The sequence below is a fragment of the Nicotiana tomentosiformis genome, chromosome 12 (assembly GCF_000390325.3).
Source record: "Nicotiana tomentosiformis chromosome 12, ASM39032v3, whole genome shotgun sequence".
NCBI lineage: Eukaryota > Viridiplantae > Streptophyta > Magnoliopsida > Solanales > Solanaceae > Nicotiana > Nicotiana tomentosiformis.
The window spans coordinates 113,799,550-113,824,271 of record NC_090823.1 but is presented as its reverse complement, the minus strand read 5'-3'; the positions used below and the strand labels follow the sequence as shown (position 1 = coordinate 113,824,271).

Here is a 24,722-nt window from a genome sequence, read left to right as displayed (position 1 = left end):
TGGATGCCCGGTGCAGTCCCCGATCTCAAGAACTGGGTACGAGATCTAGCCTCGACCTCCATATACGCCGAGCGCTTGTGGCGTGATTTGTCAAAGGGCCGATGGGAGGCCAAAAATCATGGTGAGCCTCTTTATCGTATCTTTGGTAGTTCAAACGAGATGCTTTCCATATATTTAAATCAATTTTCCTGTATGTAGGTGTGGGCAAAGATGCAGTTTTGAGGCCCTCATCCGTCGAAGAAGAGGCTTCGGCCTCTGATACAAAGCTGGTGAAGGATAATAAGAGAAAAAGGGCCTCCGCCTCCGAAGATCCAAAACCGAAGATGAGGATGGCTTGCAAGCCGAGGAAGAATACCATTTACTTGACCGTAGAATCAGTTCTGCATCTAAGGGATGAAGACGAAGAAGAAGAAGAAAATGACGGGTCCGTGCTGGTGGCCCGAATGAATAAATCCATCGATGCCCCAAAGGCAGCTGAATCGATGGTGATTTATAAAGCTCCGCCTCAAACTGAGGAGATATTGGAGGAAGGTTCGGGTAGAGTCCCCAAATCATTAGAAATCAAGGATGCTTCCCACCAAAGTCAACAAACGGTGGGTATATCGGAAGTGGCCGGTCCTGAAGCTCTCCGAACTAAGGAGAACGCCCCAAGCGAGTCGCTTGGGGCAATAGTAATCGGAGATTCGCCCACTCTCCCTGCCTTTTTTGAAGGGGTGATTCGGGAAGCCCAAGCTTTGGGGGCACTCGAGATGGGCCGGTCTCATTAAGGTGAGGACCCCTTCAGTGATTTATTTACTAGGGTCGAGAACATTGCTGGCCCTAGTAATATGTCGGGCCTTTTCTGCAAAGTGCAGTAAGCTCTAAATTGGGTAAGCTTTAACTCTCTTCGTTGATATTACTTTTATGCTTGCTATTCTTTTCTAACTTCTCTTCTTCTTTCTTTGCGGGCCGTGGCGGTTCATTGAGAAGCATGTTCCCGATCTCAAGCTGAGCTGCATCGATTTGAGGATGACCTCCGACGAGTTACGGAGGAGAGGAACGCCCTCAGACTCCTTTTCGGTCAAAGAGAAGAAGAAATCAAAGGCCTTCGAGCTGAGTTGGCCAGGGCTCATCAAGACCTGACCGAGCAGGTAATGATAATATTAAGAACTCATGGGCTTGATTCAGGATTGGAGGCTAATATTTCGATCTCACAGCATAAACTCGAGACGATCGGGCAACTTCGTAAGGAAGTTGATATAATAAAGGCGGAGACCATGGGATGGAAAGATGGCATGGACTATCTTGCTGCAGAAAAGGAAACTGTTCGGGCCCAATTGTTATCGACTGCAAGCCAACTTCAAGGCATGAAGGAGAAGAGCTCGGTTCAAGCGAGAAGAATAGTGGAACTCAAGGATTGGTTGGCCTCTAAACTTTCCAAGGCAAAATCTAATGCCGAGAAAGCAAAGTCCTATGCGGATGCATTAGTGGCCGTCAATCGGGCAGATGCTGAAGCTGCTCATGTACAAGCGAGAGAAGCAGCCGAGATCGCCAACACTCGAGCACATTGGGTTGCTGAACTTGCTAAATGCCGATCTCAGAGGGAGACCCTCGAAGAGATCCATGCTCGAGGTTTCGATCTCACCGAAGAGATAAAAAGAGCTAAAGATCTTGAAGCTGATGTTGAAGACTTGGCTTCTGATGATGATGATGATGATGATTATGATAGCGATGATGGGAGCAAGAGTGGGTCCGAGAGCGGGGAGGAGCCCGATGGAGAAGAGACTGCCCCCATAGATAACCAAGAAACATAGCCCTTAGTTTATATTTTGGTTTTCTGTGTAGAGTCCTGTTCGGACATTGTAAATATTCTTGTATATATAAAGATCTTTTCTTTTTCTGACTCGCCTTAATTTTATTCTCTGCCTTGAGAAGTGTCACGCCCCGAGCCTGGGGGGCGAGACCGGCACCCGGTGCCTCATCTATCCTTACATACCAACTTACGACTAAAGGGCTCTGAACATATAATGTCATACTTTGGCCATGGGTCACATTGCAAGACAATTTGCGAAGCAAGATATAAAACTGAATGGAAACCAACGCGGACTAAACATCAAAATAAAGTTGGGCCGGCAAGGCCGTCATAACTACTACAACTGACAAGCCAACCAAATATACATACAAGGCCTACAAGCCCAACATACTGCACTAACTGATAGGATATGTCTACAAGCCTCTACTGATGGATATACTGTGATTGGAACAGGACCCCGACCTACACATAACACACACACACACACACACACACACACATATATATATATATATATATATATATATATAAAAGATGTACACAAAGCTCTAGACCCGACAACTCCGAAAGGCATGGAGCTTACCTATCAAGTTGAACTCGGGTAACACCTAATGAGGAGGTCTACCCGTCTGTCTGTCTGAACCTGCACACATGAAATGCAGCGCCCCCAGAAAAGGGATGTCAGTACGAAATAATGTACCGAGTATGTAAGGCAATATACTGTAAGCTGAAACTGAACTGATAATATAATAACTGAAAGCAATTAGGAGTCAAAGATAATCTGAAGATATGCTTACTTGCTGATATTGACTCAACTCTCTCAATATAGTAAGTAAAATAGATGTCTGGCCCTATAAGGCTCGGTATATATACAACTGCTCTGCCATAGTAGGCTCTCTCATAGGCGCTCGGCCACAGTAGGCTCGGTATATAACTTACCATCTGATCAGAGGTTGCCTAATAGGGGCTTGCCCATCGATTATAGCCTGATGGAAATGAAAATAATGTAATACTGTATATATAGGCTCTCTGTTGTCTTGACTCGAAGAAGACAATACTCAATTGAATATGAAGTCCCGATAAGGAGAATACTGTAATTTATGAGACTAGGATAATGTATATAAATTCGGGAGTATGAACTTCTCTTTATTCCTCGTTATCAAATATATGTAATTACGAGATCATGCCAAAATGAAGGAAGGGCTTAGCCTTAACATACCTGGAGTAGGAAAAATCTGTATGATATTCTTGCTCGAATTCTTGTTGAAGGAGAAATGTCATGTTACTAAGTTGCCTACCATTTTTTAGGAATTTGCGATGTATAAGAGGCTAAACCAGCATCTTCTGATTCTCTTTTCATGCGTTAAAGCAAGCAACGAAACCAATTGCAAAAAAATGAAATACGACTGAAACCTGGAGAAATGATGCACCATAGGCAATTTTCTTGAGTTTCAATTGACCGATCTTAGACTAAAATACTATAACCATTACACCCATCTAAACATTAAACAAATTAATATGCCAAATGCTCTTTGAATTGTATTGTGTCAAATGATCTGGAGAAAATAAGATAATCATGACTCATTAAGTCATTAGAAAATGTGCCAAATTGAGGTATGTGGTGGCTGCCACATGGGGGATTTATCCTTATCACAATTCTTATCCACTTAGTTACTTAATTAATTTATTAATCTCCCATTAACTAATAATTATCCAATTATCCATATTATTAGGAATTATCTCAAATTATTTAAAATACCACATACTTTTAATACATTTTATACACCTTATAATCACGGTCATGTGATACCTTTTATGGCACTAGTCCATAAATACCGGGTATTATAGCTTGGACCGTATTTTATCTCAAATTGCCAAACTTTGACGAAACTCATCTTTTTCGATTTGCTTACCCTTTCACCTTCACGAATTTACTTATCACTTGTTTGAAATAACGTAATACTTATAATCCCAAAATAATCTCATTCCCGAACTTATGTCACTTAACTTACGATGAAACTTTAACGTACGGATGTAACATCTCATTTCCGAGCTTAGATCAATTTACTTATGGCGTACTTCCACATACAAAAACATGGGGTATAACAAGAAGATTTTGTTTCATTCATACCTTATGAAAGTTTTCATAAGGCTTTAGGCAATTTGATCGAATTTGTGTCTTGTAGCCTTTATGACTGAGTGAGTGCTTTCTCAAACTCGAAATAAGGTAGCCTATAGGCTTAGTAGTTGAGTTTAGTGATTGCTTGAACCTTAAGTAATGTAGCCTGTAGGCTTGATGGTCGAGTGAGTGATTCAAACTCGAAGTAATGTAGTCCGCTGGCTTAATGGTCGAGTGAGTGTTTGCTCAAACTCGAGATGATATAGCCTGTAGGCTTATTAGTCGAGTGAGCGATACTAATTCAAAGTATTGTAGCCTGTAGGCTTTTTAGTCGAGTGAGCGATTCGAACTCGAAATATTGTAGCCCGTAGGCTTGAGTGTTTGCTCAAACTCGAGATGATGTAGCCCGTAGGCTTTTTTGTCGATTGAGTGATTCGAACTCGAAGTAATGTAGCCCGTAGGCTTAATGGTCGAGTGAGTGTTTGCTCAAACTCGAGATGATGTAGCCCGTAGGCTTATTAGTCGAGTGAGTGATTCGAACTCGAAGTATGTAGCCCGTAGGCTTAATGGTCGAGTGAGTGTTTGCTCAAACTCGAGATGATGTAGCCCGTAGGCTTATTAGTCGAGTGAGTGATTTGAACTCGAAGTAATGTAGCCCATAGGCTTAATGGTCGAGTGGGTGATTCGAACTCGAAGTAATGTAGCACGTAGGCTTAATGGTCGAGTGAGTGTTTTCTCAAACTCGAGATGATGTAGCTCGTAGGCGTTTTAGTCGAGTGAGTGATTTGAACTTGAAGTAATATAGCCCGTAGGCTTAATGGTCAAGTGAGTGATTCGAACTCGAAGTAATATAGCCCGTAGGCTTAATGGCCGAGTGAGTGTTTGCTCAAACTCGAGATGATGTAGCCCGTAGGCTTTTTAGTCGAGTGAGTGATTCGAACTCGAAGTAATGTAGCCTGTAGGCTTAATGGTCGAGCGAGTGTTTGCTCAAACTCGAGATGATATAGCCCGTAGGCTTATTAGTCAAGTGAGTGATTGCTCAAATTCGAGATGATGTAGCCCGTAGGCTTATTAGTCGTCGGCCCTTGAGCATGTTTGCGTAATAGATCATGAAATAGAGGACAGCATGAGATATGGGCAAAGAATTTTCTTTTCATAGTGTTATACATGTGTTTATATTTTACACCAGGGATCGAGCAATCTACATGAGCATGGTTCGTTTTGACCATTTGGCTCTTACAATTTTTCCTATCGGAACCCTGTTGTTATGAAGTAACTTTCTTACATCAAACTTGATATATTTGAGGGTAATGCCCCACCAGTATTTGAGGTTGATTGTAAAGAGGCCTCGGATATTGTTAAATCGTTCTAAGTTAGCACGATCAATGGTTGCCTCATTAAAAACCTTGCCGAAAAACTCATTTGGGATAAAACCGGTCTAAGGGAAAAAGAGTGCAACGCGTGCTTTCAGACCTAAGGCTTCGTGTTGAATGAACCATCCTTGTTCTTTGATTGAAATCTTGCAAGGGTTAGTTTCGAAATATAAACGAATATGGGAGGGTCGTACCTTAGCATGAGATATAGGCAAAGAATTTTCTTTTCATAGTGTTATACATGTGTTTATATTTTACACCAGGGATCGAGCAATCTACATGAGCATGGTTCGTTTTGACCATTTGGCTCTTACAAATTTTCCTATCGGAACCCTGTTGTTATGAAGTAAATTTCTTACATCAAACTTAATATATTTGAGGGTAATGCCCCACCAGTATTTGTGGTTGATTGTAAAGAGGCCTCAGATATTGTTAAATCATTCTAAGTTAGCACGATCAATGGTTGCCTCATTAAAAACCTTGCCGAAAAATCCATTTGGGATAAAACCGGTCTAAGGGAAAAAGAGTGCAACGCGTGCTTTCAGACCTAAGGCTTCGTGTTGAATGAACCATCCTTGTTCTTTGATTGAAATATTGCAAGGGTTAGTTTCAAAATATAAACGAATATGGGAGGGTCGTACCTTAGCAGTAGTATCGTTTTAGGTGTGACACGTTCCAATTGCTTGGTAGTTGTTCGCCGTTTATTATACTGAGTTTGTAGGATCCTTTACTGACGTTTTCGAGTACTGGATACGGTCCTTCCCAATTCGGACCCAGTTTTCCTTCGTTTGGATTTCGGGTGCTGAAGGTGACTTTCCTTAGCACTAAGTCCCCGATGTTAAAATGGCGAAAATTGGTTCTTTGATTATAGTATCTTTGGATCCGCTGCTTTTGGGCGGCCAATTGGATAAGGGCGGCTTCTCATTTTTCGTCCAATAATTCGAGGCTAGTATTCATAGCCTCATGATTTGATTCTTCTGTTGTATATCGATACCTGGCACTGGGTTCCCGGACTTCGATTGGGATCAAGGCTTCGGAGCCATATACTAAGGAGAACGGGGTTGCCCCTGTACTAGATTTTGATGTTGTTCGATATGCCGAAAGAACTTCGGGCAGGATCTCTCTCCATTTTCCCTTAGCGCCGTTCAACCTTTTCTTTAGGTTTTGAATGATAGTCTTGTTCGTCGATTCGGCCTGTCCGTTCCCACTAGGGTGATACGGTGCTGATAATATCCTTTTTATTTTGTGGTCTTCGAGGAACTTCGTCACTTTGTTGCCGATAAATTATTTTCCATTGTCACACACTATTTCGGCGAGTATCCCAAATCGACATACGATATGATCCCAGATGAAGTCTATAACCTCTTTCTCTCTCACTTTCTCGAACGCCTGTGCTTCAACCCATTTAGAAAAATAGTCAGTCATAAATAAAATGAACTTAGCTTTACCTGGGGCCGATGACAGAGGGCCAACGATGTCCATTCCCCATTTCATGAATGGCCATGGAGATAGAACTGAGTGAAGTTGTTTTCCGGGCTGATGGATCATCGGTGCAAACTTTTGACATTTGTCACATTTTCAAACAAACTCCTTTGCATCTTTTTCCATATCGATCCAATAATATCCTGCTCTGATTATTTTTCAGACTAATGAATCGGCACTGGAATGATTTCCACAAGTACCATCGTGAATCTTATGTAGGATGTAGTCGGTGTCTCCTGGACCTAAACATACTGCCAATGGTCCATCGAATGTCCTTCGGTATAATGTTCCATCTGCATTCAATGTGAATCGAGCAGCTTTGGTTCGCAGGGCCCTCAAATATTTAGGGTCCGATGGGAGTTTTCCGTTCTTCAAGTATTCAATATACTTATTCCTCCAATCCCAGGTTAAGCTTGTAGAATTTATCTCGGCATGGCCTTCTTCGATCATGGACCTCGAGAGTTGAACGACAGTCCCCGAGCTGATCTCATCTTCCTCGACCGATGATCCCAAATTTACAAGTGTATCAGCCTCATTGTTTTGTTCTCAAGGTATATGCTGTAAAGTCCATTCTTTGAAATGGTGCAAAGTTACCTGGAGTTTGTCTAAATACCTTTGCACTCTATCCTCTCCAACTTCGAAGGTTTTTTTACTTGATTTACCACCAGTAAAGAGTCATACTTGGCTTCAGTGACCACTGCTCCCAAGCTTTTAGCTAACTCGAGACCTACAATCATGGCCTCATACTCGGCCTCGTTGTTAGTCAACCTAGTAGTTTTGATAGATTGCATAATAGTGCTACTCGTAGGCGGCTTTAAAACGATGCCTAGCCCGGACCCTTTCAGGTTTGAAGCCCCGTCTGTGAAAAGGGTTCATACCCCCGATGACGTACTCGATTTCAACAAGAGTTCTTTTTCGACTTCGGGTACGAGGGTTGGCGTGAAATCGGCCACGAAGTCCGCTAAAATTTAAGACTTGATGGCCGTCCGGGGTTGATATTCTATATCGTACCCACTGAGTTTGAAGGCCCATTTGGCCAATCGACCTGATAGTTCGGGCTTGTGTAAAATATTACGAAATGGATAAGTGGTTAATACACATATGGGGTGGCATTGAAAGTATGGTCTTAACTTTCTAGAGGCGCTTATCAGCGCCAGTGCCAATTTCTCTAAGTGTGGATATCTAGTTTCTGCTTCTCCTAAGGTTCGACTTACATAATAAACGGAAAATTGCGTACCTTGCTCTTCTCGAACTAGGACACCGCTTACCGCGATTTCCGATACTGCCAAGTACAAGCAAATTTTCTTGTCAGCCTTTGGAGTGTGCAGTAGTGGTGGGCTCGATAGGTATCGTTTCAATTCCTCTAATGCATGTTGACATTCCGGGGTCCAGGTGAAATCGTTCTTCTTTCTGAGCAGAGAGAAAAATCTGTGACTTCGATCTGACGACCTTGAAATAAATCGGCCTAAGGTAGCAATCCGTCTCGTTAGCCTCTGCACGGCTTTTACACTATCCACGATGGTGATGTCTTCGATGGCCTTAATTTTATTGGGGTTGATCTCGATCCCTCGATTCAATACCATGAAGCCAAGAAACTTGCCCGATCCGATCCCGAAAGCACATTTCTCGGGGTTGAGCTTCATGTTGTATTTCTTTAAAATCTTGAATGTTTCCTGTAAATGAGACAAATGTTCCTCTGCGCGCAGGGACTTTACTAGCATGTCATCAATATAAACTTCCATTGATTTACCTATTTGTTCCTCGAACATTTTATTTACTAGGCGTTGGTAAGTAGCTCCTGTATTTTTTAGCCCGAAGGGCATTACATTATAACAATAGGTTCCATACTTGGTGATAAACGAAGTCTTTTCTCGGTCCTCCGGGTTCATTTGGATTTGATTGTACCCGGAATAGGCATCGAGAAAAGTAAGGATCTCGTGGCCGGCCGTGGCATCGATCCCCTATATAGTTGAGGGATCCTACTTTAGATATAATTAAAAATACATAGTGGGAGACCCATGATGAATCAGTTTTTCCATAATTTCTGCCATGATTTTCTCCTCTAGTAGGATTGCAACGGCTCTTGTCTATGAGCTCAATATTGACTCGAGCTTGGTATCGGCTCGAGCTCTCGATCTTGACTCGAGCTCGATTCTGACTCGGATCCTTATATTGATTCGGGGTCAGTGTTGGTTGGTCAGTATTGATTTGGATTCGAGCTCAATAATGATATCGAGCTCGACATTAATCGGTCCCTAAGGCTTGAAGCTTGGTGACCTGACTTCGGACCTCAACCTGATATTATGAAAATGCTTCTCCGATCCAATGCATTACCATTTCGACCAGTTCATATGAAAGACTAACCGATTTTTACCGTATACAGGGAAAAAGGAGTTTGTTATAGATAATACACGTCTACGTAGAGGATGAAAATAATTGATCAATATATATATATATATATATATATATATATATATATATATATATAGGAAGTTGATGGAACGTCATTTCAGGGTTAGATGGGGAAACAAGGGGCCATATCGACAATTCTAATTGTCGGCTTACAGCTTTGTAAAATCCTTTAATTTCATGGAGTATTTAAAGGTAGGGAGGCAAAAATAATTTGCTTTTACCATATCACAAGAGACAGCAAGAAAACAAATACTAGAAGTGAGAGGGAGCGCGGAATAAGGATTAATTTCACTGTATCCATCAAAAAATGGGGCAGCATACATGCTGCAACCAGCAAAAGGTTAAGAGAGGGCTTTGGTCTCCTGAAGAAGATGAAAAGCTGATCACATACATTACCACTCATAGCTATGGCTGTTGGAGTGAAGTCCCTGACAAAGCTGGTCTTCTTTTCTTCTTACTTCTTAACACACCACTTCCCCTTAGACACCTATCGTAATGATAAACGGCTCGTCTCGCCGTGACCTTCTCTTGAATTCTCAAAAAAACTTTTGTCGCTCCAAAATGATATTGTATAGGCGCTCTTAAAATAATAGCCGAAAAAATATTATATATATTTGTATATGTTATATACAGATTTTTGCATTTTTTAGCTACCAAACGGCAATAGTTTCGGCCACGGGCTAAAAGTGATCTTTGTCCCCTTTAAATGACATTTATGCAAATCCATATTGAGTGGAATATGAAATTACTCTTATTTTTGAGATATCATGAATTTCCATATAGTAGAAAAAACCATGCACATTGCTGGACTGAAAGTTCATAATTTGGTGGTTTTGGATATAGGGGTACAAAGGTGTGGGAAGAGCTGTCGGTTGAGGTGGATCAACTATTTGAGGCCTGATATAAGAAGGGGAAGATTTACTCCAGATGAAGAAAAGTTGATTATCGATCTTCATGCAGCTGTGGGAAACAGGTATAGTAGCTTAACTTTTTAACTTGTTTCTTTTTCTGGAGGCTCTAACGCTGAAACCTCTTCATGCAGCTGTGGGAAACAGGTATAGTAGCTTAACTTTTTAACTTGTTTCTTTTTCTGGAGGCTCTAACGCTGAAACCACTTCGTAAATCATCTTAGTAGGAACTTGTATGCACTAAGTACTTATACGGAGGTTCATGTATAAAAGTGTGAATTCGCTTTATCTGAATCTTAAGACAGGACCCTACCCTATTCTTGAATCCTCCGTCAAGCCATATTCGATATATATATATATATATATATATATATATATATATATATATATATATATATATGCATTTCCTTATGTTCCTAAGATGAAAAGGGATCCTTCTACCTGCTGACCCCGAATTAAAAGGACAGTCCGATGCACGAAATATTCCGCGTTTACGTAGAGTTGCACCCAAGGGGTGTGATGTGTGATGTAATGCAAGTATAACTGGTTGATTCCAAAAGAATGTAAGAATACAAAAGAGTGTAAAACTCTAAATATTTGTAGGATAGCTCGGTATCATGTGCTATGCTAGCCAATATTTTCATCTTCTTCTTCGTTGGACAGCCAAATGCATAATTATAATTTTAGTCGTCAATATTTTGAAAGAAACTTTTGGTATGCATATGCAAAAATGAATTCCAAGTATATTCATTTCCAAGCAACATGAAGCTAGCAATACCCTTCAACGTTTCTTTTTCCCATTTCTAATTTCGGTTTCACTTTCTAAGCAAGTCTCAATATATCTAAGATATCACGTAACTTATTATCGATAGCGTATAGCTCACACAAAACTAGTCCAGACAATTTCATTATCAAAGTAGTTTCTACAGGAGGCATTGTCAGCTTACTAATCTCTTTTCGAAGACGTTAAGGAAATTTGATCATATGCTTTCGTGTTGATTTTAATACTAAATTAAACAGCTACTGTTGCTCTTCATTTTTTATTTTTTTTGGAATTACACCGTCAGTCCTCTCTATATCCTTTATAACAGCATTTTAATTACTACTTCCTCCGTTTCAATTTATGTGAATCTATTTCCTTTTTAGTCCGTGCCAAAAAGAATGACCAATTTACTTATTTGGAAACGATTTACATTTATGCAATGATTTATAGTCACACAAAATATATTTGCCTCATTTTACACAACAAGTTCAAAAGTCTTCTCTCTTTTCTTAAACTCTGTGCCCAGTCAAATGGGTTCACATAAATTGAAACGAAGGGAGTATAACGGCCAAATTTTCTTTGGAACCAATTGTTCATGTTATGTTATAATATATGTTTTCTATAACAGCACTTTACTATAGCAATCAAAAAATATCTAAATAAACGCGGTTGTTATAGGAAAGTTGGATTATACTGAACTCATTGCAAGTCCGGTAATTAAATAGTATACTTAAAAGAATTACATTCTTTTTCCTTTTTACTTTCTATCCTTTCTCATATTTCAGTTTTTTAACGTGGACTAATTGCAGATGGGCTCATATAGCAAGTCACTTACCTGGAAGGACAGATAATGAGATAAAAAATTATTGGAATTCTTGGATAAAAAAGAAGTTAAAAAAGCCTTCTCCACATTCAACAAAGACAACTACTTCCTGTGATAAGAACCAGTCCCAATTTGCTTATAACATAACAAATCAGCAGCACCAAATCTTCAGTAGTCAAGATTTTGGAACAAAGCCCCAAGTCCTACAAGAATCCCTATGTTATTCACCAAATTCATTCGTTTTCGACACTACTAGTACCAGCTCGTTGTTCCAAGACACATTGTCTTTGTACTCCGAATTCGGGCAAACTCATGAACAACAAAACCATGAAGCTCAAACGAATTCAAATTATTTGCCTCCATTGATAGAGAGCATGGATCCACAAATGGGAATACCTTCAGCTTGTCGTACTAACAACATGTTAGACGTGTCAGGGCTGATGGGAAGAAATCAACTAAATGAATGGGGCGTGGAAACGCAACAATTTTATCCAAGCTATATAATTTGGGATCAAGAAACAAGCCCGCTTATTGGGGACGACCTTTTAGCTCCAACCACATCAAACATTGAAGAACTATTATCTTCTTTTCCTTCCTAATCTTGTGGAACTGTTAATTCTTTTTTTATTTTTAAATTCCTGGTTTAATTTTATTCGGGGAACGTTGTTATTCAATTGTGAGATGGTGAAGTGAGAGGTCTTTCAACTTGCCAAAGCTTGTTACTTAAAAGTGGTTGACGTATACTCAGAAATTCAAGAAAGGAAAGGGAATAAGAAACCAAGTTTCAGTTGATCCTTCAACGTATCTGTCTAATGAAAGAACGGGCCGTCGTAGTTCATATTATCTTCTTTTTTTAAGGTTCTAGCATACCCTTTAATAAAAGTATTTAATATTCTTAATTACTATATGACCATTTGTCTAAAGTATCCTTTATCTTTCCTTAACCATCACATTTGGTCAATACTTTACTGATTGAAACAATAAGGCAATTTTAAAATATGTGAAACCTAAACTTAGAGATGTGATTTATGATGATTAGTGAGCTTCCATTAAGAAAAACAATGTAATTTTGGAAAACAATACTAATAATGACTTCGATTTAAGGAAGTCATTCCCTTAGTGTATCACTCAAAGTGTCATTTAACGCTCATATTTACACTCAAAGGTCAAAGGCTTTTGTTACCTCGTGCAATTGAACTTATCACTTCAGCATTTTCTCTCACAAGGGTTGTTAACAATTCTCTACACAAACCAACTTCTCAAATCAATAGGTAACCAAGTTTCGGTTTGCAGTGGAGTTTATGTCATTAACAAAGAAGGATAACTAAGCTAACGGACTATGAATCAAATCAACATACAATAAAACAAAAGAGAGAAGCGTGAAAAAATTAGCACGAACTGAAAGTAAAGCACACAAGAAACTAGATTAATATTATTTAATAAGAACAATAATCAAGTTTATCTAGTTTAGATGTGAAACATTAGAAGAAAACAGTTGCACTAATTAAAGAAACTGGACACTTTTCTGGAAATTTCTTCTGTTACATTCACCAGGGAATGAAAAGTACAACTTCAGAATTGATGCAAAAAATAAGACTCCTAATCACAGTGGCAGGTTGTTAAAACTGGACAGTAATGAAAAGGCTATGTCGAACTTTTTTATTCCAACTGAAACTGCTACAATCTGCTCCAAAGCCTTCTTCAAAACAGCTCCAAAACTTCCAATGATACCAGAAGATCAAGTTCTTTCAAATCTGCAGGTGTTCTCCTGTTCCAGAATTCGAACAGTCCTCAAGCAGTGTGTACATACGAACTTAAACTGTAAGAGTCATCAAAGAATAACTTCGACAACTTCCTGTCACAACCAATTTCCAAATCAGTTTGGCGTAACCCCAACTGAACCAAACTGCAGAATTTTTGACAGTGCAGAAACTGGACTATGCAGAAATAACTGTGCGAAACTGGACTGTGCAGAATTCATAAATCAGTGCTGAGATCAGCTCTGCATGGAAGTCGATGGAAGTCTGAAATTTTCGGGATAGCTTCTTGAGTTGCTGTTTTGCTGCAGATTTTGCAGCTCAAATTTGACCCAAGTTGATTCAATTCACACCAGACTGTCCCAATTCCCCGAAAAATCAAGTTGCTTTTTTACAACTACAAATATCCTTCATTCCAAAAAGACTTTAGTAAAAAGGAATTGAAATTCAGATGATATTTCCCACCCACTTTGGTGAACTTTGGTTTCAATACACTGTAAACAGTTTCAAACCTTCAGAACTGATTCTCGTCCAAACAATACTAGTATATTACACAGCAGATACCGAATTCAATCACAAACCCTTTCAATAAAAAAATCGAAACTTCAAATTCAAGTTTCCAAAATACAAACTCAATCGGATACTCAGAATACCAGAATTTTGGAACAAATCCTCAAACCCTGAATTGAATCTTCTAACAGCTAATTCGATTCTAACAGCAGCTAACAAAGAAGAATTCAGTTTAAAACTCAGATTTCAAGTTATTCAACAGATTTCAGCTAAGAAACAGCAGCAGGTTCTCAAAAATTAAACTGGGCAAAATCTGGACCAAAAAATTGCAATCTGCAATTTCTGCAAAAACTAAAGAATGAAACTGTATTGAACTTCTGTTAAAGAAAACTGAAAAAAGAAATGGAAACTTAAGAATGAGTATCGCCTTTGCAGAATAGTCCCTTCTTCAGCACCTCGCCAACTTCAGCTGGTTTTTCTGATCTTAATCCAGCTTTAAACAGTCCCCAGCTGAACTTTTCAAATCAATTTCCACACTCTAGAAACAAAACTACTACAACCAATACCAATTAGTTCGACTAGAACCAGCTGAACACAATTAATTTTAAAAGCTTGGGAAATTTGATCTTTGTTCAAATCAGTGTTAGGTATTAGACGATAGCTGCAACTAAGTTTTAGCAAAGCTTTTTGGTTCAAATTTCTCAAACTTCAGCAACACAACTTTAAGTACAATCACCGAATGCAAAAATTTTCAGTAGTGCAGAATACCTGTGTAATAATTGAAGTCAATTTGAGTTCTACAATTTCCGGGTAACCTTATTCCGCTTTCACGAAATGCAGTCCGCCTCCGCGATTCATGCAAGTTTTCCGGCGTTTGCGTTTGCAGCATTCCTCAGGCAGACGAGGCCTTCTACAAATTTTCAGCTTCTACCTTCGTTGGAATCCTCCTCAAATCAACCCCAATGGTCTCCAAGGGATCATAATTCATACATATACAACGTGAAACAATCCTAGTGTTTTGATCGATTCAACTAATTACGATGGCTCTGATATAAATGCATATCTTAAGGAAATATGATCTTATTTCTTAGGAGAAGGGCAGTATCTTTTTCCTTTCTTTTTTTTCCCTTTTCATAAGTGTCCTGTTAGAAACTTTTTCTTTCATGATTCAAAAGATAAAGTATGAAATAAAAGAAATAAATGTTCCTCAGAGGACATAATAAAAAAAAGATGAAGTATATAAATAGTATTCTACGTGACGTACGAATTAAAAATGGGTACAAGATGCTAGTTTCCCATCATTACATGCTTTGTGCCTACTACAGAGATTGTAGCCATTAATTCCTTCAAGATTACATTAACTCATGGAAGTAAGCAGCTATTTACTTTTCTTTTTTTCTTCTTTAAGCGGCATAGGGAAACCTAAAATTTACCATTCAATGTGCTATTAGCGTATGAACCATACCTCATGCTTATTCTACACTAAAATGAGATGGGCTGAACATATGAAAAACCAGCCATGCTTCTTACTAAGTCTCACAGATCCAGAATCTAATTCTTGAACTTGAGTTTTTCTGAAGGATAAACTTTATCTACTCGACGTCCATTTTGTCCATCCCCATACGAGAAATCTCTGCCACGGAACTTCTTACTTTGAGTTGGTCTACTGCCGGCTTCACTGTTTTCCTGTTTGTTTCTCCTACGACTGTCAATGTAAAAGGCACAAGATTTATGGTGATTGACCAAATAGAGAAGATTGCAACTAATCGAGAGAGGAAAGAAAATAACAAATGAAATAGGACCACGAATCTTAAGAATTAGTGAAATACAAACCTGAAATGCAGCAACAGACACAATACACCAACAAGTGCAGTGCCTTTGGCAACTGTTTTCAGCAATGGCCTGTGACGATGTTTGTCATTTAATTGACCAGCATCTGTTTCTTGCCGCCTCGGTGAAGCATTTTCTTCCAACACATATGATACTTTATGTTTTGTATCACCCTATTTAACAAAAATAAAACAGAAATTACCAATGCGATTGAAAGGCAAAGTCTTGAAATCGTAAATTAAAAGAGTTAGTTCAAGAAAATTTGCGATGAAGAATACTTACATCATCTCCTGGAACTGTTGGTTCACATACTTCACTTGCATCTCCTGAATCGTAGACAGGGGAGCAGGAACAGGGGAACCCTTTTTCAATATGTTCACAATAATATGTAGAAATAACAGAATTCTGATCCATGTTAACACCATCCAGAGTCATGGATGGTTCACATGTACTACTGACTTCATCAGAAACAAATTTCAGATACTGTGAATCACCATCACATCCTTCACTAGGGTTAACTAAAGACACATTCTTAAGATTATTTCTACATGCAGTATCAACAAACTTATTTTTACTTCTAGCAGCCTCCATTTCTTCATCAAAATAATTTGAGTTATTTCCATGCGATGAGACAATTTTATCAGTAAGAGGCTCTCTAGCAGCAAATTGCAATCCATCTGGACAGGAATATGTCAGCTCAGTGAGACTACCAGAAATTTTAGGTTTTACTATAGAAGGTTCTTTAGTATCATGAAACATGAGCTCGTTGGTTGCAACATTCAATGCATTATGACTTGCAGATGCATACTTATACTGCCTATCAGCATCATTTTCCAGCATGGCACAAGGAGTTTCTGCTGTTAAACAATCATCTGCATCAAATTGGTCATCGAAATCCAAAGCACGCACCCGACATAATACAGAGCTCATGCTAGTGGTTGATGAGACCTCTGCATCTTCAGTATCAGAAAATTTATTCTGAAGTCCAATTTGGGAAGTCCTTTCGCTTAAATTTGGTTCATGAGAATCAATAGCCATAAAAAGGTTCAAAATATTATCTTCACCTTTCCGCAGTACAGGAGTACTTCCATCAGTTCCACCAATAACTGAATCTGTGAATGCTAAGTAGTTAGATATATAACTACTTTCCACGTCATTGTCATACATAGAATCTCCAACAACTGACTCATCATTTACCATGTTAAGGTCGCTATAATCAAAGTGTATCCTATCATTGGTAGTACTATATTTCCCTCCATTTCCTCGAGAAGTTCTATGATGTGATCTTGATTGAGAACTGGTGCAAATTGATGAACAACTATCTTCTGTACGGTCATTCCTAGCACACTGAGATGGAAGAGTTTTAGATAATTCTGATCCGTACTTGCAGAAATCACATTTATAAACATGGTGGTCATGAGAACATGAGAGTACACTAATTTTCTCTCTTCCATTCTTTCTAACAGCTGAATGTTCGTCAATAGAATTGTCTGCATCTGAATCTGTGGCGTTATTATCTTCAAGCTGATTCAGAGATGAGCAACAAGACTCTTCTCCCACAAACTTGCTCTCAGCCTCGTTAGATTCTTCAGATAAAGAATCATAGTTTCCTTCAGATTCTCTGGTTTTATTTCTCTATAGCATACATATGGATATATTAGCATCTCTAATATAAGGGTTAAAGCATTTTTGTTATAAGGAGAACAAAAGAAGAAACAAAATAGTGTACAATAGTTTCTACTAATGGTGCATTTAACCTACCTCCATATGTTTTGATCTTGTTTCTTTATACGAGTAATAACCAGAAGAACTTGAAAGGCTGCTTGATGTCTCCAAGCTTCTTCGAATGCCACCTACCATATCTTTTGGCATGACCACCGTATAGGTCACCAAGTCAAAGTCAGGAACCTAAGGGTACAAACAGGTTTATAGCAGAAGTAAGGAAGTATAACTAGCAACCCCGAGAACATAAGAACTAGACAAAGAAGCAGAACTTCTTCAGAAGGAAGTGAATAGCCTCTGGGAAAAGATCCTTACCTTCAATTGTTTGGAACAGGCCTTATTTGAAAGTGCCCTTATGCAAATACAAACTTTACGAATGTTCTTTTTCTCAACAACATCTGATGGGGAGAAGAGATCGATACCATTTAATCCCAGTATTTTGCAGATCTGCCAAAACAAGGGATTACAAGGCTATCCCCTTTTGTCGGGTGTCATTAAGGGTTTTTTCCCCCTCTTAAAGAGCATTATCGGCTGTTGAAATAGAGCCAAATCAGACTAGAATGCAGCTATGACTTACCTTCAAGAAGGAGTCAACATTAGAGTAAGGCATATATCTCCCACTGCATCTCCGTGAACCAAGTGGTTCATACTTCAAATGTCTTAGCTCGCCACACTTAGCCAATAGCATATTCCATAATACTTTGGAGACTTCAAACCTACACAGGTTATCACTTCCAAATGTTAATACTGTTATATTCGTGAAACAAAGAGAAGGAAAGGAAAAGAGAAACGACACAGTTGGAAAGGTTAGCAGCTAAACAAAATTAACAGATAATTCAAAAATTAGTTAATCTGACATGGATGGCTAGGATTCATTGCAACCAACGGCTCAGATCAACTCTCAGAAAGGATATAAATAACTCTAATCGATGTGGGGTCGGGCATAATGAATTCTGGTAAAATTACTCTCTTTCCTCGTGCATTTCTCTCTTAGCCCTCCCTCTCTCTCTCTTCTCTCTGAATCCATCCCCTTCTTGATTCTTCTTCTCTCCATTAATTTCTCACTCAAGTTCTTATTGCAGGGTTATTGAATAGCGAATGCAGTTGACGTTGGTGACTGAAGTTATGAGGAATTGGAGTTGTTAAGCTGAAGCTGCGATTCGCAGTAGATTAGTTGATATTTCAGTTGTAATTGTTATCTAGTTTCCTTAACTGTAGTAGCCGTTAAACAGTTTCCTGGTTATTTTCATAATTCCATTGCAATTTCGACTTTTTGGTCTAGTTAAATTGAAGTGGAATTACCAGCTTGGTTGAATTGAAATATTGAGGTCATAACATATACAAGGTCATATCCCCTTGACCATCTAGTAAGCTACAATATTCTTCGGAGCCAAAGAGGATACAAGTAAACATCAAATTTAAGCCAACACGTGGGAAATGAAATGATACAGTGTAAAGGTGCAAGAACTAGAAGTAGTAGTCAAACTTACAGAAGATCTCCATCGGCAAGCAAATCAGAAATATGTAGGTGCTCGTCAAACCTCATCTTCAGAACTTCCCCAAGCCATATTCTAGTTTGAGTCTGAAATATACATCATCCTTATCAACACAACACACACACACTGACAAGTGAGAACTGAATTTCACAAAGAAAATAAAAAAAGAAAAAGACCTGCAAAAAGACATCATCAAGTTCCCGGAAGCTAGATTCAGCCGAGGATTTGGAAGAATCGCCGCTGACTGCGGCAGCAACAGCTCGGTAGCCGCCCATTGTTTTTTTCAATAATTTCACTTCTGAAATATGAGTAAATACCTACACTGACATATAGCTATTTTTATGTTCATTTTCAAATTTCAAATTGTAGAGAATGGAACATTAATGGGAAAAATTAAATGTGAGGATGGAGGAGCAGCCGCGTAGACGCAGCTACTGCGTGCAGTGACAGGGAAATTTAATTATTTTAGGGCAGGAAATAGTGAAAAAAATCCATGTGGACGGACTGTGTTTTACTTTTATGTCACATGAAAACAAAAAGAGAGAATCCGCTCCGCCAAATTTCGGACACACTTTTTGTTTTTTTTCTCCCTTTTTTCTTCTTCGCCCCCTCCTTTTCGGGCTTTCCGCTGCTGTTCCTCCCATAATAATACAACACTACATTCTTTTTTATTTGGTTTCGATTTTTAAGATAAACCGATGTTTTTTTATTGATTTATCTAGTTTTGTCTTTTTTTGAGTTTTTTTCCTTTGTATATAAAGTACAAATATTTGAAAAGTATTTTTCTCGTGAATTTATTTTACTCCCAGAAAAATGAATTCTTTATTAAAAATAAAAAATTATTTTTTAAAATTCTTTCTCAATCTTCCCCGCACTATTCTTCGTTCCTACTCTCACCCCACCACTCAACCCTTACCCTCCTCCACCACCAAACATCGCCACCGCCACTCCGGCCCTTAAACCCTGCCCTACAACCCTCCCTCACCCTTACTTATTTCGTCTCATATAGCGTTTGCCTAAATAATATATTTTTCAAAAATATTTTCTGATACCTAATCAAATATCAAAAATTAAGTAAAAAAATCACTTCTTTTCAAAAAATAAAAAATAAAAATTCCTCATAGCAAACACACCCTTATTCAGAGTAATTTTGTTAGTCAATTGTGAGATGGTGAAGCAAGAGATCGTTCTAACTTGCCAAAGCTTGTTACTTAAAAGTGTGACGTATGCTCAGAAATTCAAGAAAAGAAAGGGAAATAAGAAACCAAGCTTGCTTATATGTTTCTTTTGATCCTTCCGCGTATCTACCTAACAAGAGAACTGGCCATCGTAATGTATCCGTGCTATTTTTTTAAAGGTTTTTGCATACTCTTTAAAAAATATATTTAATATCCTTAATTACGTGACTATTTATCTAAAGTAAACATCTCCTTTAGTCAATACTTCGCCAATTAAAAAAAAGATAATTGTGAATAAAAAAACTACAGTAATAAGTAACTTTTTTTAAATCGTTAAATATTTTAAAATAAACTTAATTTAGTAAATGAGTAATATCCAACCATAGTCTCCACCATTGCGCATTGAAGCTAGCGCCAGGGAGTAGGGGGATAGAAAGGATGTTGTCGAACGATAGAGAAAATATGGCAGTTTCTTTTTCTTTTCTATTGTTAATCAAAGTTGAAAAAGAGCAAACTGAATTAAGAAAGAGAAAATAAAAATGCAATTTGTTAGCTTATGTACGATTTTGTGAACATGGCAAAACAAAAGTGTAAACCTGCAGACTCCCTTCGCCCTCTCAACATGTTACATTTAAGAAAACATAGAGGCACAAAATTTGTACTAATTCAGTACTTTTTTTATCTTTTAGTGGAAGTGACATGTCCAGGGTTTTTGCAATGTAGATATTATATTTCTCGATAAAGTAGTTTATGATATATATAAATGGTTTATAATTTATATATGTCGATATAAATACCAAGTCTGAAATAATTGTTTTCAGTCATATGGCCCAAGCAAAATTAGTAGATGCGGAATTTACTTTGCCTATTGCTATCTTCTTCTCAATAATCTTTTGCAAAGGTGTAGAAAAAAGAGAGTTGCTTTTTTCAGTTATTTACAGAAGGAAAGTCGCAGTTAAAAGGAAGAGTGGTCATATTTAAATAAGACAACTCTTGTTTATATGACACCTATTACCAATTGTTGTCTTTTTTATCTTCATTTTTAACTTTATTTTATTTTATTTTACGGGTTAACCCACATAGTTGACCCAATTTATTTCCTTCCCCAACAATATATTAGAGTAATATGATATGAGCACACAATTCAAACAACCTGTAAATCTTCTCAAGATGAGACGGTGTCCTATCCCTTATAGGAATATTCCTATTTCAGACTTTCAGTCCACATTGATTGGATTTTTATTTTTTCTTCCTCGAGGATATGCAGGACATTATTTAAGGCAAAGTAGATAGAACTTCAACTATGCGACGGAGAGCACTTCTATGGTCTTCAACCAGCAAATTCAAAATCATGAATACATATTGTATACGGTAAAATATGATAGACACGTGGCTGACTAAAAGAAGGATACGTGGAATCCGAGATGGAATGGTTGAAGGTCAAACACAGTCATTACGCTTGTTACCGGAACGGATAACGTTCATAAAACTGTATTAAATGTTCTGCGCTCGGTAGCGTTTACTAAGAAATATTCTACAGCATTAAGAGCGACGGTCTGTTACAAAAAATTTGACATTTACACTCAACGTTATATTTTCATCAATGACCCTCATAATTAGCATTAAAGGACGGCTTGATCCTAGGACCCTTTTCCCTAGTGATAATTATAAATAGTGAGCTCAGTTACCATTGTAAGCGACACGAATTTTCTGGCAAGAACATATACTATATTCTATACAAAGCTTTATAAAATTTCACTCTCTTGCATTCTAATCTCATCATTGTTGTGTTCGAAAACCATATTCACGGAATCACTATCTTTACTATTTCATCTACATTTCAAGGCTAAGTACTGTGTATTTTTTTGATTATTATATTATTTCAGGATCAAATTAGTTCACTTGTCTAGAAACCACGCATAAATTCAACTGTACCGTTTTACGGGTAAACAGTTTGGTGCCCACCGTGGGGCCTAGATAGCCGTGCAATTAAATTAATCCTTGTCTTTTTTTACTAACGTGTCTTGATTATTTTGTCTTTAAAAAAATCACAAAAAATGGTAGATAACATTGTTAACGTTGCACGCAACCCTGAAATTCAAGGGGATCAACCTTATTTCGAGGATTCGATCAGTGACACCCACAATGAGGGGAATAACGCCACACCAGTGCATGACAGGCGATACCCTCGACGGGTTCGGGAGACAACTCCCGATGATGCTGACGAGGAATAAGTAGCGGATGCTGTGAGGATCCTGCAAGAGCAACATGCAATCATCCTAGGCCATCTCATGCGGCAAGATTAGGTTATGACGGAACTGAAGCAGGCGCTATCAAGTGCTTCAAATAATGCAAACAGGCGCGACCAAATTCCTCCCGTTGTTTCCGCATACCAAACAACGCAGAGAGTCGACAACAACACTCCCATGGGTGAAGTTGGCTCCGATGGGGCTGGGGGAGCAGATCAGATCTTAACAACGAGAACGATTCATTCAAGGATGAGCTTTTACGGTTCACGAGGGAAGTAAACGCCCGCATAGATCAAATCTCGGGCACACCACCAGTATTGAAAGGCCCGAACTCAAAGAAGTATGTTCAATTACCGTACAAGACAAATACGGCACCAAAACTAATCCCGAAGCGTTTCAAAATGGCTGAAGTTCCAAAGTATGATGTAACTTCAGACCCGCAGGAACATATTACCATCTACACAACGACGGTGAAAGGAAATGATCTAGATCCTCACGAAATTGAATCTGTGTTGCTAAAGAAATTCGGTGAAACTCTCATGAGGGGAGCCTTAACGTGGTATTCATTACTGCCCGAGCATTCCATAGATTCTTTTGAAATTCTCGCGGATTCTTTTATTAAAGCTCATGCCGGGTCCAGAAAGGTGCAAGCCCGGAAGGCCGACATATTCAGAATTACGCAAGGAGAATCAGAATTAATACGAGAGTTTGTTACCCGATTCCAGAAAGAAAGAATGTTGCTCCCGGCCGTCCCGGATGAATGGGCAGCTGAAGCATTCACCAAAGGATTGAATCCGAGAAGTTCAGACGCTTCCCGGAAGCTGAAGAAAAGCCTGTTTGAGTTTCAAGCAACAACCTGGGTAGATGTTCACAACCAGTACGAGTCGAAGATAAGGATCGAAGATGACCAAGACGGCTCTACATCATCAGCCAAAGGACGGGAGAAGAATAGAGAAAAATCAAAAGATGACTACGATGCGGATAGGCGGACTACGAGGGGTCAGTTTTTGCCCTACAAACATATCGAAGGTCGTGGCAAAACTTTTTGAGCAGCAAACAAGGTCACCATTGATGGAGGTATTGATCGTGGTCGAAACAATAGATCACTTCAAGATAAACAAACGTCGGGGTCTCGAGATCTTTCTTACCCCCAGGTTATCAGAATATAAATTCAACGTCAGTGTAGTGGAACTGGTGTCAGCCATGAGGAACATTAAAGAAGCACGATTCCTAAGACCTATGAGGTCTGATTCCAGCCAGAGGGATCCGAATTTATAGTGCGAATACCACAGGACGAATGGTCACCGAATAGGGGACTGCCGACATCTTCGGGAGGAGGTGGCAACGATATTGAAGAATGGTCATCTCTGAGAATTCTTGAGTGATCGATTGATGAGTACAAAACACACACTTAAATTATGCTCGCTAGTCAAATATAGTATAGTATAATTATCGTCTCCACAGAGATTGAATTTAAATAGTATTCTTGTAGCTCGCACCTCGATTGCTATCTAGGAGGATCAACAATAGAGATTTATACAATTAAGAATTGAAACTAAATAAGAATCTAAACTATTGACTAATGTCAATCTCAACAAAGGTAAGCAAGGAAGTTATCAATGGGAGAAAATATGGGTTGATAGGATAGGTGCAAGATAATTATTCGGGATCTAACTTTAGATAATTCACTTCTAATATTCAAGTGAGTCTCTCGAATTCTTTTAATTATCAGTATAAATGTTTAGTAAAAACTCCTCTCTCGATTAAGTTTCAACTCACAATATGAACCAATTTAAGCTCGGTGAAGATATGCAAGAATTCGTAATAGATTGGTCTTTAAGAGAACCTCTTTCGATTATCCTCCTAACTAGGTTTAATCAAGGATTCAACTAGCCTCTTTCGATTACTTAGAAGAATCTATGAACTCAACCAATAACATAGTGCAAATATATCACAAGTTATGCCTATTTCGATTATAAGAACAAGTGAATATATGCAATAATTAAATCTTTCAAAAATGATTCAAATACATAAACATAGAGTTATAATCCACAAACAACCATCAATACACCAAATCCATCAAAACCCAAATGGTTCTACTCCATAGACATGGAGGAGTTTTTCACAAATGAAACAAAAATAGAGAAAAATATAAATACAATCCAAACTCGGATTTGAGTGAGGAAGGAAGGATGAAATTCTTGTGCTCTTACTTCTTCTTCTTCTCCTAAGCTTCCTTAGGTCTAAGGTATGTCAAAAGTCTGTCAAAAATGATGTTTTGGGGTATTTAATCCGCCCCCAAAACAAA

At 38.5% G+C, this 24,722-nt stretch overlaps 4 protein-coding genes across 5 annotated transcripts; 3 read left to right on the top strand and 1 right to left on the bottom strand.

Moving 5' to 3' along the window:
* Positions 1 to 1,133: 1,133 nt before the first annotated feature.
* LOC138903243 (uncharacterized) lies at positions 1,134 to 1,793 on the top strand. The gene has a single exon (XM_070191174.1). The coding sequence runs from the start codon at positions 1,134 to 1,136 to the stop codon at positions 1,791 to 1,793; it is 660 nt and encodes a 219-aa protein (XP_070047275.1).
* Positions 1,794 to 9,402: 7,609 nt separating this feature from the next.
* Positions 9,403 to 12,596, top strand: LOC104101453 (transcription repressor MYB6-like). Its single transcript, XM_009608896.4, has 3 exons — positions 9,403 to 9,618; positions 10,022 to 10,151; positions 11,659 to 12,596. The coding sequence occupies exons 1-3, from the start codon at positions 9,486 to 9,488 to the stop codon at positions 12,269 to 12,271; spliced, it is 876 nt and encodes a 291-aa protein (XP_009607191.1). The 5' UTR covers positions 9,403 to 9,485; the 3' UTR covers positions 12,272 to 12,596.
* Positions 12,597 to 15,304: 2,708 nt separating this feature from the next.
* LOC104101454 (uncharacterized) lies at positions 15,305 to 19,416 on the bottom strand. 2 transcript variants are annotated; one of them, XM_009608897.4, is made up of 8 exons: positions 19,164 to 19,416; positions 18,982 to 19,073; positions 18,069 to 18,207; positions 17,807 to 17,938; positions 17,531 to 17,677; positions 16,052 to 17,404; positions 15,773 to 15,942; positions 15,305 to 15,644 (listed from the first exon to the last, which is right to left on the bottom strand). In XM_009608897.4, the coding sequence occupies exons 1-8, from the start codon at positions 19,260 to 19,262 to the stop codon at positions 15,491 to 15,493; spliced, it is 2,286 nt and encodes a 761-aa protein (XP_009607192.1). In that variant the 5' UTR covers positions 19,263 to 19,416; the 3' UTR covers positions 15,305 to 15,490. The 2 variants fall into 2 exon arrangements, with proteins under 2 accessions (XP_009607192.1, XP_070047590.1); XM_070191489.1 differs by lacking the exon at positions 17,807 to 17,938 and having other exon boundaries at positions 19,164 to 19,401.
* Positions 19,417 to 22,815: 3,399 nt separating this feature from the next.
* LOC138903242 (uncharacterized) lies at positions 22,816 to 23,463 on the top strand. The gene has a single exon (XM_070191173.1). It carries the CDS (start codon positions 22,816 to 22,818, stop codon positions 23,461 to 23,463), a length of 648 nt encoding a protein of 215 aa, XP_070047274.1.
* The last annotated feature ends 1,259 nt before the right edge of the window (positions 23,464 to 24,722 follow it).

What these genes read in the sequence shown, in the direction of transcription:
- LOC104101454 (XM_009608897.4), bottom strand. Translation starts at nt 19,262, where the DNA reads ATGGGCGGCTACCGAGCTGTTGCTGCCGCAGTCAGCGGCGATTCTTCC. An exon ending in ATGTTGACTCCTTCTTGAAG is followed by an intron (nt 17,939 to 18,068) that starts GTAAGTCATAGC and finishes TTGTTTTGGCAG; the next exon opens with ATCTGCAAAATACTGGGATT. An exon ending in CAAGATCAAAACATATGGAG is followed by an intron (nt 17,405 to 17,530) that starts GTAGGTTAAATG and finishes TGTATGCTATAG; the next exon opens with AGAAATAAAACCAGAGAATC.
- LOC138903242 (XM_070191173.1), top strand. Translation starts at nt 22,816, where the DNA reads ATGGCTGAAGTTCCAAAGTATGATGTAACTTCAGACCCGCAGGAACAT.
- LOC104101453 (XM_009608896.4), top strand. Translation starts at nt 9,486, where the DNA reads ATGGGGCAGCATACATGCTGCAACCAGCAAAAGGTTAAGAGAGGGCTT. An exon ending in TGAAGTCCCTGACAAAGCTG is followed by an intron (nt 9,619 to 10,021) that starts GTCTTCTTTTCT and finishes TTTTGGATATAG; the next exon opens with GGGTACAAAGGTGTGGGAAG. An exon ending in CATGCAGCTGTGGGAAACAG is followed by an intron (nt 10,152 to 11,658) that starts GTATAGTAGCTT and finishes GACTAATTGCAG; the next exon opens with ATGGGCTCATATAGCAAGTC.
- LOC138903243 (XM_070191174.1), top strand. Translation starts at nt 1,134, where the DNA reads ATGATAATATTAAGAACTCATGGGCTTGATTCAGGATTGGAGGCTAAT.